Source organism: Ruditapes philippinarum, unplaced genomic scaffold (genome assembly GCF_026571515.1).
Source record: "Ruditapes philippinarum isolate M1 unplaced genomic scaffold, ASM2657151v2 ctg4791_1_1_1_1, whole genome shotgun sequence".
NCBI lineage: Eukaryota > Metazoa > Mollusca > Bivalvia > Venerida > Veneridae > Ruditapes > Ruditapes philippinarum.
Window position 1 is genome coordinate 41,301 of NW_026863119.1, and position 19,924 is coordinate 61,224.

The 19,924-nt window shown below is 32.4% G+C and overlaps 1 protein-coding gene across 2 annotated transcripts in view; it reads right to left on the reverse strand.

Moving 5' to 3' along the window:
* LOC132721179 (serine/threonine-protein kinase SIK3-like) overlaps window positions 1-19,396 on the reverse strand; it is a 56,431-nt gene extending 37,035 nt beyond the window's left edge. For both annotated transcript variants that reach the window (XM_060705439.1, XM_060705440.1), the window contains exons 1-6: window positions 19,228-19,396; window positions 17,448-17,564; window positions 16,937-17,000; window positions 8,462-8,623; window positions 5,097-5,221; window positions 2,509-2,632 (exon numbers count right to left, since the gene is read on the reverse strand). In XM_060705439.1, the coding sequence (XP_060561422.1) occupies window positions 2,509-2,632; window positions 5,097-5,221; window positions 8,462-8,623; window positions 16,937-17,000; window positions 17,448-17,564; window positions 19,228-19,371 (736 nt within the window). In that variant the 5' untranslated portion in view covers window positions 19,372-19,396. The remainder of the gene's footprint in view (window positions 1-2,508; window positions 2,633-5,096; window positions 5,222-8,461; window positions 8,624-16,936; window positions 17,001-17,447; window positions 17,565-19,227) is intronic.
* Window positions 19,397-19,924: the final 528 nt, after the last annotated feature.

Here is a 19,924-nt window from a genome sequence, read left to right on the forward strand (position 1 = left end):
ATTAGAACAATTTTTAAGTTTTCATAACATCTACAGGCATGCCGCTTTAATGCCACTAATATATAAATTACAAAGATAATCAATTATAGTATAAAGGTATAAACTGGTATTACTATAATAAATTTATGTCAGCTAGAAATCAAGGGTAACTATTAAACTAATAAGATAACTTATGAAATGAATTATGCTAAATTGTGAGTATGAAAACAAGTTTTATTGCTCTTCATAATAGATTTGAACTAATTCCTCTAGATAGATATCATTTGACAGTCTTTTATCATCTTTTCGGGCATGGGTATGCTTCAATTTATTACTACTGATCATGCATTTTCATGTTATATCAAAGGCCTTTTGTTTTGTTTTTAATTCTATAGGGCCTATCCACCTGTTTAAAATCATGCAATTGTCCCCTAAAATTCAATTTACATCAAATTTATTCTTCCCCTTTTGCAAAAACATTCAGACTGCATTACTTTCCTTTACTCTAATATAAAAGGACTTCTTCCCCTACCAGTGAAAGTTATGTCTTGTATTAAGATGGAACATACAAGTATAATAAAACAATTATAACATACAATAAATAATACACACTTCAAACCACTAGAAATTTTAATTAACACTCACATCATAGTGTCAATTAATTCAATTGTTCTAAAACACAATTAAAATTATACACCAAAACAAATTATAAAATCATAAAATAAATTTAAAATCTTATTGAAAACTGATTACGTATCACCTTCTAAAAGCAACAAAATTATTCAAAACCTGTATTTTTCAGCCAAATAAAAAGTTTCTTCACCAGTAAAATTTATTCATTTTACAGTACAATGTACTGGGGTTTTTGTCTTTTGTACTAGAAGTTGGCACGCACTCACAGTCATGCGTTTGAATCCATTGTTTTAATAATAAGACAATTATTTTCATTATCTTGCAATAATTAAATGCACACTATGTACACATGCATTATACAATAAAACTACATGACTAAAGTCACAAGCTGCCAAGTAGTAACATAAAGTACACTGTATATGTATAGAATAATCATCATATCACCTGTACCTAGACAGTTTAACAATATATTATCACTGAAGGTTTATCATTTCTTTAATAACCGTCATCTCAAAAATAGTTATGAAAATAAAATTTTATGAACTGTGCATAGAGTAGACTGATTAACTCCATTTTCAATAATATAATTTAAAATGTTATAATGAAAAATAGCTTTAGGAATTATAAACTAAATGGACGTTTTTGTTTTTTTCCACTGTGACATCATTTATTGACAAAACACTAGTGGTGGCTTGCATTTAGGATCAGTAGGGTCCGTTAAATTTAAATTCTGAAGTAAGTCAGATCACGTGCCTTTTATTACAACAATGTCCAAATATGCTCTTTTTTTAATGTGTGTAAAACCCCTATTCTGCTGTACTTAATAACCTCTCCATAGTGGCCATTGCAGAAGTATGGAAGCAAATTATTAACATCATTATGTAAATATCTTGACACTTTATCTTACTCAAAATTTCATTTTGTAGTTGTTGTTGGTGAACAACAATTTTCTTTCTTTAATATCTTTTAAATGCTTCTTAATAATAAAACTTAACGCTCCAATATCTCATTCTCTTTCAATTTGTACCATGTTGCTTTTATTAAAGTACATTATTTACCAATATTCACATCTCAGGTGTATTTTGCAAGCGAAAGAAAACCAACTTTGAATAATTAGATTTGTATTAGGAAATTCATATGAGAATTCCGCAGCCGAAATATTGCTCTGTAGTAGCAATTAAGAGTGTAATAACTTATTGTTACGATGGTAGATTGACATAAATATTAGTGATATGCTGATTATCTTTCCTTTATTATTTCTTACTAAGGCTGATTTTTACAATCTAGCCGAGTGTAAATAACTGAGCATTAAAAACTTCTGTTATTTACTTATTAACTGAGGAAATGATAATAATTTTATACAGTACGGTACACAACTGATCACCTGCAATTTATCATGCAGTATGCAGAATTTAAAATATTATTTGTTATTTTGTTTGTTGTTGGATTGTATATCGCATCGATACAGTAAAGGTTGTATTGGAGACTTTCAAGCTTTTACTGGGGAAGGAAAACCTCAGGTGTACCTTCTGTGCATTTTTTTCAGGCACGAGCAGGCAGTGAAAGAACTCATGCTGTATTCAGTTAAAATGGTGTTAGCAAGCTGACCGAAGTTCACTTTTACCTGTTATACAGTGTGGTTTAACATAGATACAAACTTGAAAACTTCTTGAAATATGTCACAGGAAGAGAAAAATGTGCAGTCTGACCGGGACTCAAACGCGAGACCCTCGAAATACCATTTCCTGGTTTTACTGACTGAGCTATCCGGCTGCTTATACATATTCTATATAGTGAAAGTTCTTAACTGTAACAAATACATCTACAATAAGTTTTGTGAGTGATCAGTTGACCACATCTTTGCATGTACAAAACTTTAATCTTATCAGTTCTTACCTGTTGACATAAAAAAGGGAACTCTGAATTTCCCACTAAGCACCCGTGTCCGTAAACTTTGTAATGAACTGCCATCAAAGGGTAGAGCACCACAGACCAGCACATATAATACTACACCCAGACTCTGAAAACACACAAAAACATGATAAATTTGACTATAAACCTTAAAACTGTTTTCAAGGGCCCATTTTTTTTTCCATTTTTATTTCTCTATTCTTTATGTATATTCTTGGTATCTTGTTACAGTTTCGAAACAATTACTCATTGGCTATATTGATGGAAGTCTTATTGTTTTGCTCTTTCGCATTTGGTATAATTATAGTGATTAAATATTTTGTACTTGTAAGTAAAAATTCACTTTGTTTACATTTTGTTACATTTACAACACATTATTAGAAATTCATCACTACTGCCTTCAGTTGTTTAACATGTCTTCATTTGTTTAACATCTAACATGCTCTAAATCTATTATAAAAAACATTATTAAACACACAATAATGTTGGATCTTTCTTAAGAATTTAAAAAAAATGTATTTTCTGAGGCATGATGTGCCTTTAATGTTACCATACTAAATTTGGTGACATAGATTATAACATTAACCCTGCTGGAACCAAAAGTGGTCAGCCTTTGCCACCAGTATAGAGCCAGGCCAGCCTGCACATCTGTTCAGTCTGGCCAGACTCTATACTGTTGGCAGCTCAATTTTAGTATTTTGATATTGAAATCCCTTAAACTCTGAATGGACTGTTCCAAATTCAAAGCTGGACAGATCCATATTAGAAATAAAGCAGGTTAAGGGAAAATGATGCCACTTCTCTATCTCTGTAGTACAGATATGGCATGGCAGTGCATATAATATGCAAATGAGGAGTTACACATGACCAGTGATCTATGATGTTATATTTTCACTGTTGCAATGTTGATTTGAGCTGCATCACGACAAAACAAACAGTGTGTTTGCGACCAGCATGGATCCAGACCAGCCTGCGCATCCGCACAGTCTGATCAGGATCCATGCTGTTCGCTATCAGTTTCTCTACTTGTAATAGGGTTGGTAAGCGAACAGCATGGATCCTGATCAGACTGTGCAGATGTGCAGGCTGGTCTGGATCCATGCTGGTCGCAAACCCATTATGTTGGTTTTGTCATGACACGGCTCATTTAGTGATAGATCATTAGACATTCATTCTATGCACTTATATTTTCACAGGACTGGTGTAATGTTGATTTAGTTATACATATATTTACATCGTTAGAAATTCTCAAACATTTATTATTTACCATGTTTACAAGGGAACTATCCTTCATACCCTTGGTTTATAAAAATAAGAGTCAAGACTAATTGCCTATGTGTCATTTTTGTTTATAGAACATTTTGTAACTAGATAATTAACCTACTGATAATATAACAGTTGCTTTTTCTCTGTACTCATAAACAGAATATTTAATTTGTACAGATTCTGTATCTGGGTTGTCATTTAGAGGTAGCTATGGGCCAAAATGACTGTCTCAAATGCATTTTGGGCTGCTCAAATCTTAGAAATTACCCTTTGTTGTTACTGTATGGGAAAAAATTACATGTATCACAGCAAAATTTATATGACAATCCTGTAGTGAAGGTAAAAATCTTATAATATATGCCTTCAGCAGGATAGACAAATTTACAAATATTTGGGAAAAAGTGATCCCTCGAAAGTATCAAAAACAGCAAAATTACATGAAAATTGCAGACTTGGTTTGATTAAGTCTATACATGCGTGGTACAAGTCTGGTTATATTCTAATAATTTACCTTTCATTCATAAAACAAAGTTACAATATATTGATTGTTATAAAACAAAAAAAATAATGTACAAATGAAATGCATGCATTTCACATTTGTAAATATTCATAGGTTGTCAATATTTTAAAGTAACAGCAGTTACCATTGTATGAACGCACACATCAACTAACATATTGTATTATATTTCAAATGTCAAAAATGATTTTTCAAAACACAGACATCTGAAATAAACTCAAAATATTTTAAATATTAATAAGATTTCTGTCAATGACCTGACTTCAGACATACAAATAATGTACCATTGCTTCTTGTACAGTTAGTTAAAGGTTAACATTGTAATAATGCTTAAAAATCTTGTTTATAACTGAATTTAGATTTTACATTTGTTTCAGTGTTTAAGCTAAATCACAGTTGGAGGAAAAAAGTGCCCAATTTAAGTTAAAGTTCCAATTAGATATACATATAATAAATGTATATAAGTCATGTCTTTGGTCAGTTCCCTTTTCAGGATTTAGCCTTGCTTCAGAATTAGTGTTTGTAGTAGGTTTAATAAGACAAAGTTGGCAGAATCTATATATGTATAAGCTCAGGTCTTTTTTTTCACAGGTTGGTGAAATTATACGGTATATTTGCAAAAGGGGAAGAAAGAACTTTATGTAAATCCAATTTTTGGGGAAAACTGCATGATCTTAAAGAATTTTTCTTTAGGGAAAGCTGTCCTTACACGGCCCCTGCAATAGAAAGGGAAAAAAAGCCCTGAAGCTACATGCATGTTGTAGGATATAAAAAGACCTTTACAACTTACCCATATATCAACTTTTGGGGCATCATATTCTCTGCCTTCAAATAGTTCAGGAGCTGCATAAGGTGGACTGCCACACCACGTTTTCAATTTTGTGTCTGTGTCAAATAAATTGCTGAACCCAAAATCTGAAATGGAGCAAAAGTCAAATTATAGCTGTTTTCACATGCTGCTTATCAATCGGGATTAAAATTCTAAAACTGACTACCACCATTTTCTACTGAAACATTTACATTCAGTTTCATGACAGGGATACATAATTAATAGCAAAATGCACAGATCAGTTAACTGATTCCTTGTGACTTTTCAAATGAGATGACATATAAATAATCAATACTGAGGAATGATATTTCATCAATTAGTAAAGTAGATTATTCATACATGACTTCATGATGAATTATCAAAGTGTTTGCACCTATCAAATGCTTGAAATTATAGCTATGACTAATTCAAGCAAAAATTCTTAGGCTCTGACTTAAAGAGACTCCACGGAGGTTTTTTGACATTAGGGGACTGGAAATAATTTTTTCTCAATTTTCGTACATGTATATCATTTGATAAGGGTATGAGCCAATAACTAGTGTGCAAAATTTCAGATCATTCCCTAAAATCACTTTTCCAGAATTATCATTTTTATTGCCTAAAATGACCATAAAATGCAAAACCTTGCCCAAATAGGGCAAAGAATCACACAAAAAATTTAATTCCGAGTAAATTTCATTATTATCCTTTGCAGATCTTTCTATTTTAAGTTCTACACTTGATCAATAAAAAGATTTTGAATTTATGTATTTAGGCTTTTTGTTCTCAGTCCTTCAATGCCATCTATTGAATATATGCCTACTAGCATAAGTTTGAAGTTGCTTAAATTTTTAGTCTTAAAACAAGTTTCAACCATTATAAATGGCATGGCATGGAGTTTTTTTCTTATCTGCCTCCCTGTTAGTGTAAACATTTTATACATTGATCATTTTTTTAAATAAAGATTCCATACAATATTTCATATTAAAATATGACCATATTTCTAAATAACCAGTAGACCTTCACTGTCAAATTATCTAAATTCTGGAAAATTCACCAAAACTTATGAATATATATTTTTGACAAGGTCTTTCTTGTTATTAACACTTTTTGTTCCCTATGTTAGCTCTAAAGAACCTCAATCTTTTAAATGGAATATCAAATACATAATGTAAAATTGCAAACTTCAAATCATTTAGTGTAAATGTTAATATTTAATTAACAAGAGGTTAACCACAGTGTTAGGTTATGTAATTCTATGAGTATCAATTTCAGTTTAATTACAGATTATCAATTCTAAATCATTTATAAGCTACAGTTTCACAGCTTAGTTAACATTTTCATAAAAAACTGTTCTATATCATTATGTCCTCCTCTTTTTACTAAACCTAGCTGTCAGTATCAAATTTAATCAATTGAATTAATTCAGGTTTATCTAGAATTAACATAATATTATGATATATATAATATGAGCCGTGTCAAGAAAAAACATACATAATGGGTTTGCGACCAGCATGGAACCAGCCCAGCCTGCGCATCCGCACAGTCTCATCAGGATCCATGCTGTTTGCTTACCAACCCTTTTACAAGCAGAGAAACTGATAGCGAACAGCATGGATCCTGACCAGACTGCATGGATGCGCAGGCTGGTCTGGATCCATGCTGGTCACAAACCCAGTATGTTGGTTTTATCATGACGCGGCTCAAATCAGTTTTGAGACAAAACAAGACCAGTCAGCAAACAGCACTCTCTACTTTACGTTAAATAAAAGCAACACAGAAAAGGTGGCATAATAGACTTACTCTGGAATAAAGAATAGTTTTGGTTTTTCCCAGCTAATCCTGTGGTACAAACAAACTTTGACAGTTACAGCCTCAAAAGAAAGTGCAACAAGAAGACCTATCTATTGTGATCAGTCGTGCACAGGGAAGCTATATCTGTAAAAGTTTGTTTGTACCAAGGGTTAAGCATGGAAATCGCCACTTTTGCCAAGCTCCGGATTACAACTAATAGCTTTGGTAGTTTCTGAGAAAATGGACCTCAAGACATTACCTGCTCCAGGTCAATGACTATGACATTTGGAGTTAAATATTGAAGTTAATGACCATACAGAAATCTTAACCAATCAAAAGATTAACCTACATCAAAGCCATTAGGTCATGACAGTACCTCTGAAAACCTTTTTTTCTTTGAATTTGGGAGTTAAAAATGGGCCATGGCAATAAGGGTGAATACCTTTGAATTTGAATTGTGGTATCATTTTGACCAGCATGGATCCAGCCCAGCCTGTGCATCCGCGCAGTCTCATCAGGATCCATGCTGTTTGCTTACCAACCCTTTTACAAGTAGAGAAACTGATAGCGAACAGCATGGATCCTGATCAGACTGCATGGATGCGCAGGCTGGTCTGGATCCATGCTGGTCACAAACCTAGTATGTTGGTTTTATCATGACGCGGCTCAAATCAGTTTTGAGACAAAACAAGACCAGTCAGGAAACAGCACTCTCTACTTTACGTTAAATAAAAGCAACACAGAAAAGGTGGCATAATAGACTTACTCTGGAATAAAGAATAGTTTTGGTTTTTCCCAACTAATCCAATGATACAAACAAACTTTTACAGTTACAGCCTAAAAAAAATTGCCACAGGTAGACTTACCTCTTGTGACCGGTTGTGCAACCTGAAGCTATATCTGTAAAAGTTTGTATGTACCAAGGGATAAGCATGGAAAATACCACATTTGCAGAGTTCCGGATTACAACTAATAGCTTTGGTAGTTTCTGAGAAAATGGACTTCAAGACATTACCTGTTACAGGTCAATGACTATGACATTTGGAGTTAAATATTGAAGTTAATGACCATACAGAAATCTTAACCAATCAAAAGATTAACCTACATCAAAGCCATTAGGTCATGACAGTACCTCTGAAAACCTTTTTTTCTTTGAATTTGGGAGTTAAAAATGGGCCATGGCAATAAGGGTGAATACCTTTGAATTTGAATTGTGGTATCATTTTGTAAAAGTCCATCAGTTCTATGCCCTTGCATACAAATAAATGTCACACATAATTTCAAGAAAACTCAACCGCATATTACCAAATATTCAAGTTTGTTAAAAACTACAACAAAAAACACAAAAATTTGAATATATGTGGAGGCGTTGATCATTAACAAATGTAATTTATAAATTAAAGTTGGAAGATACAAAATAATTAATCAAGATGCAATGCTAATGTGGATGTTTATACCTGTGCATGTAGGAGAGGTGGAAACCTCTCCTATCAAGTATCTATATATACATTGTATATGTATATATTTAAGCTAAAAACAGGCAAAGGACATACCTGCTATTTTAATATTGAGTGCAGCATCTAGCAGTAAGTTTTCAGCTTTTAAATCTCTATGTACTACATGCCGACTGTGACAATATGATACAGCCGCAACTATCTGCTTAAATTTCTTTCTCGCCTCTTTTTCATTCATTCTTCCATGCGCAACAAGGTGATCTGAAAATATACAAGAAACATCACTGTCAAATGTTGTCACTTATAAATGATATAAAATTTAGCTAGTCATCAAACTATATTGTGAACAGAATCAAATTTACTCCCTCAATTTAAGTTGGTTCAAGACTTTACAGAAATGCAGGCTGGCATCAGCTCTACACTGGTAGCAAAGGCAATTAAATCACTTTGTTCCCAGCAGGGTAAAACGTAAAATAACAATCATTCATTTCATGGATTACAATATAAGAACATTCAAGATACAATCACAAATCTTTACCTAAAAGAAAGCATGCTGCGTCACTGGACAAAGAGGCAAAGAAATTTATATCTAGAAGCACTCACACAAAATATGTCTCGATTTTGAGTACTTAAACAAGTCAACCATAAGTTAAAAAACCTTAAAAACTTACGATATACAATGTATTCTGCATTTATCTGATTTTCAGTTACACAAGAGTATAAATCTTATAAGGGTATCATGGTAGGTATATCACTTATGAAAATCTGTAACAAATTGCTTACTAACGCAAACTTTACCCAAATATTAACTGTGCTATCTAAATGATGAGAGGCAAGGCCTAATATATCAAACTAAAATGGCGACAGTCTTCAAACTGTTTCAGTGTACTTACTGTGGTGTGTAAAGGATTAATATTTTATGACTTTATCGTAACAAACAATAATCTGTCATTTGTGACTTAGCGTGGCCTTGTACAAGATAATGTACCACAAATATGACCTTACGATCATCACATTTACTATCAACTGTAACTATATTGTAAGATAAAAACAAACAAGATAGTGGAGTAAAAGAAAAACAGCAAAAAAAGAACAAAACAAAAACTTCTACAAACATGTCACAAACAGTCAAGATTATGGACACTTTCCTATAGGACATAACAACCTTGACTATTTCTGAACCTCTATACAAAAAACAATAAATATTGTTGACTGTCTGCGAATGTTTTGCTATGAGACATCAAAATACTAGGTCAGAAAAGACAATTTATAAATATTTTAACAATGTTTCGAGATTTATTGGATGTTGTATAATAAAGTCAAAGCCTGTAATAACTTTATTCAGAAGTTCAGTGCAAAGAACCTTGAAATGACATGCAATGACAATATTATTTTTTTTTTCAAGGCATACTCAATGTTTTGTTTTTTAACATTTAATAAACAAAACTCATTCACTACATTTATGAACATGTATAAAAAAAAAGCCTCAAACATCTAACTGAAGACTCAAATTACACACCTGGGAGTATATTCTATTAAACCAGTATTAGTCAAGAACTAGAAGAAAGTACAGAAAATTGCTAATTACATTTCGTCTCACACAGGGTTTTAAAAACCTAAACCTGACATTCATAATAAACCTAAAGATCAAATAAGCAATGCTAAGGAAATCTCTTAGACTAAAGCTTAAATGTCCGTAATATTGGATATTGAACAATTTTCAGCAGCAGACATGGTTTCAAATGTCAGTCACCGTCACACGAGAATTTAAGACTCTCACAGTCACAAACTGTCACAAGGGTATTTAGAGAAGTTCCACATTCTACAAGAAACTTTCACATCACATCACAGTGCGCCTTGTTCTCCTAGACATATTGCCTCCATTTCAGAGATGATGTGCACAAATGCCATTTAACATCTTTACAAGCATAAAGCATATTGTAATTCAACATTTATAATCTTAGTTTTAACATACCCTTTTTAGTTTGAATGTGAATCAATGTTTAGCAAGTTGTATGAATCATTTTCAAGTCCCAATTTCTCGAATTAACCTGTATTGGTATTATTGGTATAAAAATATAGCTCAGACCCTCGTTGAGAGGCTATCCGTTTTTTTCCATCACTTAAAATAGTAGATGAAATGAGCATTATGTGTGCACACCGTTATGGCTTTCGTTATGGATGCTACAGACAGGAAGAAGCATCTTGTCCACATGTAATAACTGTGAACATTTGAGCCGCGTCACGACAAAACCAACATAGTGTGTTTGCGACCAGCATGGATCCAGACCAGCCTTGCTCACAAACCCTATTACAAGTAGAGAAACTGATAGCGAACAGCATGGACCCTGATCACATTGCGCGGATGCGCAGGCTGTTCTGGATCCATGCTGGTCCAAACGCACTATGTTGGTTTTGTCGTGACGCGGCTCATTTGTGTAAAGTAAAACTACCATTCATCCCCGCTTGTAGAAGATAATTGTCCTGACATAGCATAAAATGACCTGAATTATGCGGAGTCTGACTTGGTCTCAAAACTGTGAATATTTGTGATATGGAACTACAAAATTGTCTACTGTCACAAACATGTTCATATTTCAATCTGTGAGATTTTTACCATTGATGAAGGGACCTGAATTTTGTGCTCAACACATTGCCTTAACCATGGTGAACAGAAGAGATAGGTTTTATAAAAATCCCTTAATGCTTATAGAAGTTGAGTGTTTAAAGTTTGTGACTTGACAATTCAATAATAATGACTGTAATGTTGTTTCTTTTTCAAAGTTAATTATCTAAGGTAAGTCATATCTTTATAAAATAATAGCCATTGCTATATCAAAACAAAACGTGAGTTTTCTTTGACATAAATACGGTCAAAATTATTGACTTTCCCGTTATTTAATAATGTTTTGATACACAGTAAGTAGATAATGTTTGTATTGACTTCCATGCACTTGCATGTTGCCTCAGATATAAGCAATTTGCTGTATACATAAATGCACAACAATAATGACCAATAAAACAGTTTTAAATCCCCTGTGAATCATTATAATTCAGATTCAGTATAATAACAAGAGCTTTAGAAGGACAGCATGTTTGACTATTCTCAGTGCTTGATCGTAAAAATGAGAGCCAGGATCACTCAAAGATTGTAATATGAGCTTGGAATATGATCAAAAAGACCCAATTTAAGTTTCAAGTAAATACCTTCATTAGTTTTAAAGATTGATATTGCATGCAAAACTTCAACCAAGAATTTAGTTCAGAAGTCAAAATCCATGCCTTGATTAGTGAACACAATTATGACCAAAAGGAAAGCAAAAAAGGGCCATAATTATGTCAAAATCCATGTAAGAGTTATAAAGGGCCTTATGTAATGGCAAGACACTTGACCTATTATTCTAAGTTGAAAAAGGGGCATAATTCTGTCAAAATGCTTAATAGAGTTACCTCCTCCTGTCTACAGGTTGGGGTCATGATGGTGAACAAGTGTGCAAAGTTTCAAAGCCATAAGTCTATGGACTTTGAAAATATTTGAACTATTACAAAAACTTTAATGTAAATTCTAAGTCGAAAAAAGGTATAATTCTGTCAAAATGCTTGATAGAGTTACCTCCTCCTGTCTACAGGTTGGGGTCATGATGGTGAACAAGTGTGCAAAGTTTCAAAGCCATATGTCAATGGACTTTGAAAATATTTGAACTATTACAAAAACTTTAAAATAAGTGGTTACGCCGACGCCGACGCTCGGGTGACTGCAATAGCTCTACTTATTCTTATCGAATAGTCGAGCTAAAAAGGGCCATAATTATGTCAAAATCCATGTAAGAGTTATGGGCCTTAAGGACAGTGACCTATTATGCTCCTAAAGAAGTGTGTTAAGTTTCTGCGAAGTTTCTAACCATTCCCTTCAGTAGTTCTGGAGATACCAATTTGCATGCTGAAACAACCAGTGACCCAACGTCAACACTGATGCTGGTGAGTACTATCAGTGATTTTTCTGCCGAATAAAGGCTGATTCCCCCAGCCCAAAACAGGTATATTTTCCCCTAAAAATGCTAAAATTTTCCACTAAAATACCCTGTGCACATTCTTCAACAGAACCATGACTTAACAGCAGCTGACTTAGGCCATCCTTAAAAAAATGTTTGTTTGCAGTAACCCGACCCAGAATTTTCAAGGTGGGTAGGTAGGTCGATTTTTTTTTTTTTTTTTTATTGAACTGTACTCCCAAATAAACATGGAATTTCAAAATGCTGGACAATTTATGCTTTTATAATCTGGTAACAATTAATAAATTGATAAATGAATTCTAATTAAATAATACCTACATTTTATTTCTTCTATTAACCTTTAAAAGAACAAAAACAAAGCACAAGGCATAATTTTCTGATTAAAAAAATGCTAATATTTTCCACTAAAATATCCTGTGCATATTCTTCAACAGAACCATGACTTAACAGCAGCTGACTTATATCAGCTTAAAGACAGAAAGATTGCCTCTGCTAACTACCATGAATGTTAAATTGAATTGAAATTGAAAACTTTATAAAATGTGTGGATAAATTCCATTCTCAGTTGTTGGAATTTGATTTTCCCCTATTCACGCTATATTTTCCACTTCAGAAAGCCACAGGGTGTTTTGAAACAATATAGCTTTGAAGATTTTCTTTTTATTTACAATGGAAGGAATCAACTAACAACTACACAAACTGACCAGAATATTATAAACCCAGGTAAGCTCTGGGACCTTTTTTAATGTAAATAGACAATCATACATAGCAAAACAATCTTTAAAGAGGGCATACTCAAGTCCATGCACATGAATAAACTTCTAATTAATAAACAACAACAGCCCAAGCTAGCTGAGCACATTAGTATTACAAACATAAGTTAAATATAGCTTTGCCAGAGGGTCAAACACGATTTTTTAAGGGTACAATGACCAGTCAACACTGACATAAATACTTGTTTTTACAGTGTATAGTGACCTTAGGTGAATGACCGTAGAACAGTATGTCAACATTTACTATCATATAATGATTAAATGAAATATGGGACACTTTCATTTGCAAAAAAAATTATTGATACACATTTTAAGTCCCTTTTAATATATTCTTCAGTTTAATACTTCAAAATGTACTAAGAGAACTATATGATCAGAGTAGGGTCCAATGTTTAAAGAAATTCTCTATGATCAAACTCGGTTCTCAAGAATACAATTAGTCAGAAACTGTCAAAGAATGGTCACTGACCAATTGATGCAAATTTTGAGATTTGAGACAGAACTAAGAAAAAGTTTTTGACTCTGAAGCCAGAACTTGGTCTTTTTTCTAGACGTTGGTATATCATAACATGCACTAAAATATTTTTGTTTATAAGATGACACGCCCCTTTTAATTGACTTCTAAACATTACGCTATGTTACAACAGTGTCAACTGCATTTTCGAGTATAAGTTAATTATTCAAATGAAAGCATTACTTAATAGGAAAATTCAGAAACAATTTAAACTGAAATAATATCAGGACCCCTTGATATGACAATAATACATTTGAAGTTTAAAACATTTACCACCCATACAGTTACACTGCACTAAAGTATCTGAACTGAGAATTTTTTTGCTATTGTGTTTGCATAGAGATGAGTGAGATAGAATACTGTGAACTTCATAAACATGTTAACTCAACAGTTCTTCAATACCAGAAATAAATTCAAGTTGGTTACAAATCAGCTGGGCTGGCACAACTAGAGAAATTGTCATGACAGAAGTGTAAACGTCATAATTATATTCAATAAAATTATCATAATTTAATTGTTTTGAGATAAAAATAAATAAAATTCTTTAGGCAAGATATAACATGTAAAGGTTAGGTATCTACCACAGTAAAAGTTATAGAAACATTGTGGTGTAATGCTTCATTCATTGGAAATATGATGCAGTTATGTTTAACAATTTATATTCAAAAATGTATATATGTATACAAATAACAATTCTGCAACCCTTGAGTCAACACATGTACAATATGTACATCATGTACTTTTTTCCTTCAGCAGAAAAATATTTCAAACTATAAAACCTTTAAAATCAGCCAACCACCACAAAATGTGCAAATAACTAGCGCAATATCAAAATTCATGTCAACAACATCAAAGATATGATTTCATTATAATATATTATAGCTGTTTTATTAGCCAATAGATTTTAACCCATGTCAACTGTTGATAAGTGCATGTCAGTTAACTTAACACCACTTTACACCAGCATATAAAGAGTGAATAATTTAAAATCAAATTGATTATCTATCAAAATAAAATTAATAAATATTCAAGCTGTTTTCAAAAGCCATCAGACCATATCAATTTCTTAGAAGTAAAAAAAGTTAAACATATAGATTGAAAAAATGGTTATTTTACAACTTTATCAAAATATTTAAAGTCAGCGTCATCAAAGACAACAGATCTCGATTATAATGCTTCAGAAAAACCCATGAATTTTCATACACAACATACAAAGGACTTAGTTACTATCATGATTCTTTTCTATGATACACATACTAATATCAAAGACAAAATATCAGCTGCTGTACGATATACAGCACAAATAAAACACAACAAAATCTTGCTTGCACAAAAAATCAAAACAGCCTAATTTTAGGTATAAATTCCTAGTTCTCAATGTTAATATATTAAAACATTAACAATGGCATGAATCAATTTATGATTGTGAGACTACCATCAAAAGTCAGATAACCCCCTGGTCCTAGACCAACAAGTGAGAAAGTTAAATGTAGATTAACTGGATCAAAATGACTGACACCTTGCTCCTTACATTAGTAAAACCCAGTGTTATAGGTACAATTTGTACAAATATACAAACATGGTAAGACAGTATGCAATACATAACAAACAAACAATTTCTATGTTCTGTTATATGTAGAAATAAGCACCCACAACTTGGTAACAAGATGAACTAAGTTCTCCAGGAATCACTACCAAGTATTTGTCAATCGCAGGGGGCTCTTATTAAAATCCTACCGAAATTTGCTTTTGCAAAATGAAATATGTACTTGTTTGTGGATTTTCATTTGAATACCTTCAGCAGTTGTAAAACAAGAGCTGTCACAGGAGACAGCGAAGCTCGACTAATGAAATACTGGACGCAGTAAGGAGGACAAAACTATGAAAGAAAAATCAATTATGTATAATTATGTATTAAGTTATAGTAAAAAAATAATATTTGTTAACATAAATTCCAAGATCAAGGGGAATAATTCTAGAAATAGTCATGCTAGAGTTATGGACCTTGTCACACAACATTTGTGTAATGATAAGAAATATATATTTGAAGTTTGAAGTAAGATACCTTAAAAAGAAAAAAAGTTATTATATTTCTTAATGAAAATCCTAAGTTCAAAGAGAGATAAATCTGTAAATATTGCATCAAGAGTTATGAACAATGTCACATAAAATGTAATTGTTGATAAGGAATAAATATTTGAAATTTGAGGTAGATACCTTTAAAAATAAAAAAGTTATAATAAAAAATAACATTTTTCTAGTAAAAAAATCTAAGTTTATGGGGAGATAATTCTTGCAATATTGGTGCTAGAGTTATGAACCTTGTCACATAAGATGTGGATGATGATAACGTAAACATATTTGAAGTATGAAGTTGATCCTTTAGAAATAAATAAATAACAGTAAAAAAAATTTTTTATGGAAAATTCTAAGTTCAAAGGGAGATAAATCTGAAAATATTGGTGCTAGAGTTATGAACCTTGTCACATAAGATGGGGATGATGATAACGTAAATACATTTGAAGTATGAGGTTGATCCCTTAAGAAATAAAGAAGAAACAGTAAGAAATAGTACTTTTTGAGGAAAATTCTAAGTTCAAGGGGAGATAAATCTGTAACTATTGGTGCTAGAGTTATGAACCTTGTCACATAAGATGGGGGTGATGATAAGGTACATATATTTGAAGTATGAGGTTGATCCCTTATGAAATAAGGAAGTAACATTAAAAAATAGTATTTTTTAAGGAAAATTCTAAGTTCAAGGGGAGATAAATCTGAAAATATTGGTGCTAGAGTTATGAACCTTGTCACATATGATGTGGTTGATGATAAGGAACATATATTTGAAGTTTGAAGTTGATACCTTAAGAAATGACAAAGTTATAGTGAAAAATATTTTACTGCACCAAAACTTTAATCTAAAATCTGGACGCGGACGCGGACGCCGGGGCGAGTAGGACAGCTCTCCATATACTTCGTATAGTCGAGCTAAAAAGGACATACACACAAAATTATCACAGTGTTATGAACAGGTTGGTGCTTAACGCTAAATCACTTTGAAATTCAGTTTTTTTATAATTGTAAATATCATTAAAATTAAGTGAGGGCCTGGATGAGGCAGTCATCCAAAAATATTGGATAAAAAAACAGACTGGCAGGATTTTACACATACCGTTCGGTTGATATAGGGAATGAAAAATAACTTCCTGGTACCATTTAACATGTAAGTGCCCCTGACAGTTATATAAAAGATCTGTTTTTTGAAACAACTTACCAAATATTTCACCTCCACTCGCATATTCAGTGACTAGATATAGCATTCTCTCACTTTCCATAACCTAAAAACATATTAAGTATGTTATTAATTTAATAAGCTTGTTGTAAGACTGTTAACATCTACTATCTTATTTCATAATTTAACATTGTATCTAATTACATAATGGGTACTCTAGATAGAGCTTCATTCAGCCAGCCGTATTAGAACAATGATAATTTATCTCCATCACTTTTAGATCATCACATGAGGATATTAAAATAACAGAAAAAGAGGATTTACTATTTTGAAACAACTTGATATGCCTATAGCATTGGGAAAAGTTAGTTTAACTGTGGTAAAAAATGTATAAAAATTACAAAGTTGGGTTGATTTAACACAACTATTTAAGCTGTAAAACAGATGATAACAAATTATTATAACTGGTGGTAGAACTATTAGGGATTTTTTATTAGTTTTGTCAATTGGAAATAGGCCTAGTAGCCTTTTTTGAACACAAAAAGTCACAAACCTGATAAAGTCGAATTATGTGGGGATGTCGTAGAAGTTTCATTATTTGTATTTCCCTGAATATCTTCTGTATATTCTCCTCATCTAACTGTGTCTTGTCTATAATCTTTATGGCCACCTGAATATATAATAAAACCTTTCTCTTTAATGCATATCGAGGCTCAGCAACATTAATCCTTTTCTATAAAGAGAATCAAGTATGGGTTACAGGTATACATAAGGATAATGCATATTACTGACAAAAACTGCATGTTCAAACTGCCACAGATGAGTATATAACATAAATACTGTACTCATCATTGATTACAATTTGAAAGAAAAAAAACGTACTCCAAATGAAGACTGAATATAAAAAGAAAAGTAACAAATGTACCAATATATTATTGACAGATTTAGACACTCTTGCAGATAAAATACAATTAGTATCTTGACATCCAACCATAAAACATCAAAACTTAAAGCAATTTTGATTCTATAATTTCGGCCTGGGATATAATATAACTGGACAAGCAGAGATTGTAAATCCCACTTATCCATTAAATTACGGGTAGATTTTAAGAGAATTCGATGCAGGACATTAGTGACTCTGAAAATATTTTATAATGCCTGACAAGTAATTATTATTATGAAGGACTGTTAACATCTAAACTAATTAATGCCAGTTGTTTATGTTTATCTTACATAATACTGTTTACTGCTGGCAAAAGATTCTGTTTTTATCTATCCTCCACTAATGTCAAACCCCTTGCAGGGATGTTGACATGTCAAAATCAACAAGATAAAAGAATTGACTTTAAGAGAAGATAATTCTTCAAAATCTCCTGTGTTTTTTACATTATTTATATGTCTGTCAATCTTTGTTCTAGTGCACTTATGAGTAAGAAATTTAAAAGACACATTTGTACAGAATAAATAAGTTGGCCTAAGTAAATAGTAATGAAAGTGAATCAAAAATTATATATATATTCCTAGTTTACACCTCAAGTAGTCTCAATATTTCGACTGCAAGACAAACCGACTACAATCTGATATTACATAGATGTCTGTATTCACTAAGGGCAACCATTATCTATATAATAAATAGCCCTAAAGGGCTACACCTCAAGGTATTTTACATGTTGTAGCTGCCAACTAGTCCTTTGTAAGGTACAAACTAGTTCACCATGAAAAACACTTCAAAGACTGGATATTGGCTTCAGGGCCAACAATGTGCATGTAAAATCAGCTACATCTTCGAATATCCCCCAGGGTCTAAATAAGTTCTGGCTTCCAAAAACTTTATAAGCGTCTTTTTAATATTTTTGTTTTTCATCTGATGCGGCATGTCATGGTATATAAACGGGTACGCTGAAGACCTTAAGCTAGGTCTGAATCAGGAGTAACTAAAGGTTCAGTTCATTTTCTTTACTGTATTACATACAAATTGACTCTGAAAAAAATACATAGGGGTCTAACCCTGGTGACTGCCAAAAATTTCTGTCATAAAGAGAAAATTATAAGTCTGCAAACAAATTAACTTAGCTATACAGTTACACTGCTGGCCTTGTTTGCATTAGTTAGCATCAAATTCAACAAGACCAACCCACAGAATTAAAATAGTTAATAATGATCTTTACAGAGATCAAATTGTTATAAATGAGTATTTATGTACAAGTGTTTCTTTAGTTCATAAATTGTGAAATAATCTTGCTGTTAGAAAAATAATTTAGCATCATTTTTTTGGAACTGAAGTTCCAAGTTGCTATGAAAATATTCGTGTTTTCCGACATGATCCAGCTTACCTTTGTTTTAGTGACAATATGTGTAGCTAACTTTACAACAGCAAAATTTCCTTTCCCGATTGTTCTTTCCATTTCGTAATATCCAACCCTTACAATTCCCGAAGTACTCGGAGGGCCCTTGCCTCCTGTCTTCTCCGCCGCCATTTTGTTTACCTACTGACTGACGCATGCGCAATTACACATTCACTAACCTTTATAAGTAGGTCAGACGTCGAGGTAAAAGTAGGTCAGGTCAATTCAAAAGTAAATAAACATTGTAGACACCAGGTTGATACAGTTAATCGGAAAGGATCACGAGTAAATGTCCCACTGTTTTGGTCTAGATATTCATATGGACGTTTTCTCACGTCACATGTGCATGTGTCTTAAATGTTTTACTAGTATAGATAGATAGGTACAGCAGCAGCCCAACTGTGTTTTTAGGATATATATGCCTATCAACGTCTTTGTACTGTCGAGTAATTTTTATCAAAACAGACGTAAAAAATTCCATTGATGTAGGTTTAGACCGGTAACTTTAGAGCAAAATAAATTTTATTTCATGAATTCGCTAGGAGACTTTAATAATTACTTAAATTAAATTATTTAAATAGAGCTCTGTGATTCGCTAGAGGATTTTTTTGGAGGGAGGGGGTGTTTTTTCCAGAATAATTATTCTAATTGTGAAAAAAATACACAAAATTGAAAAGCGTTTTGA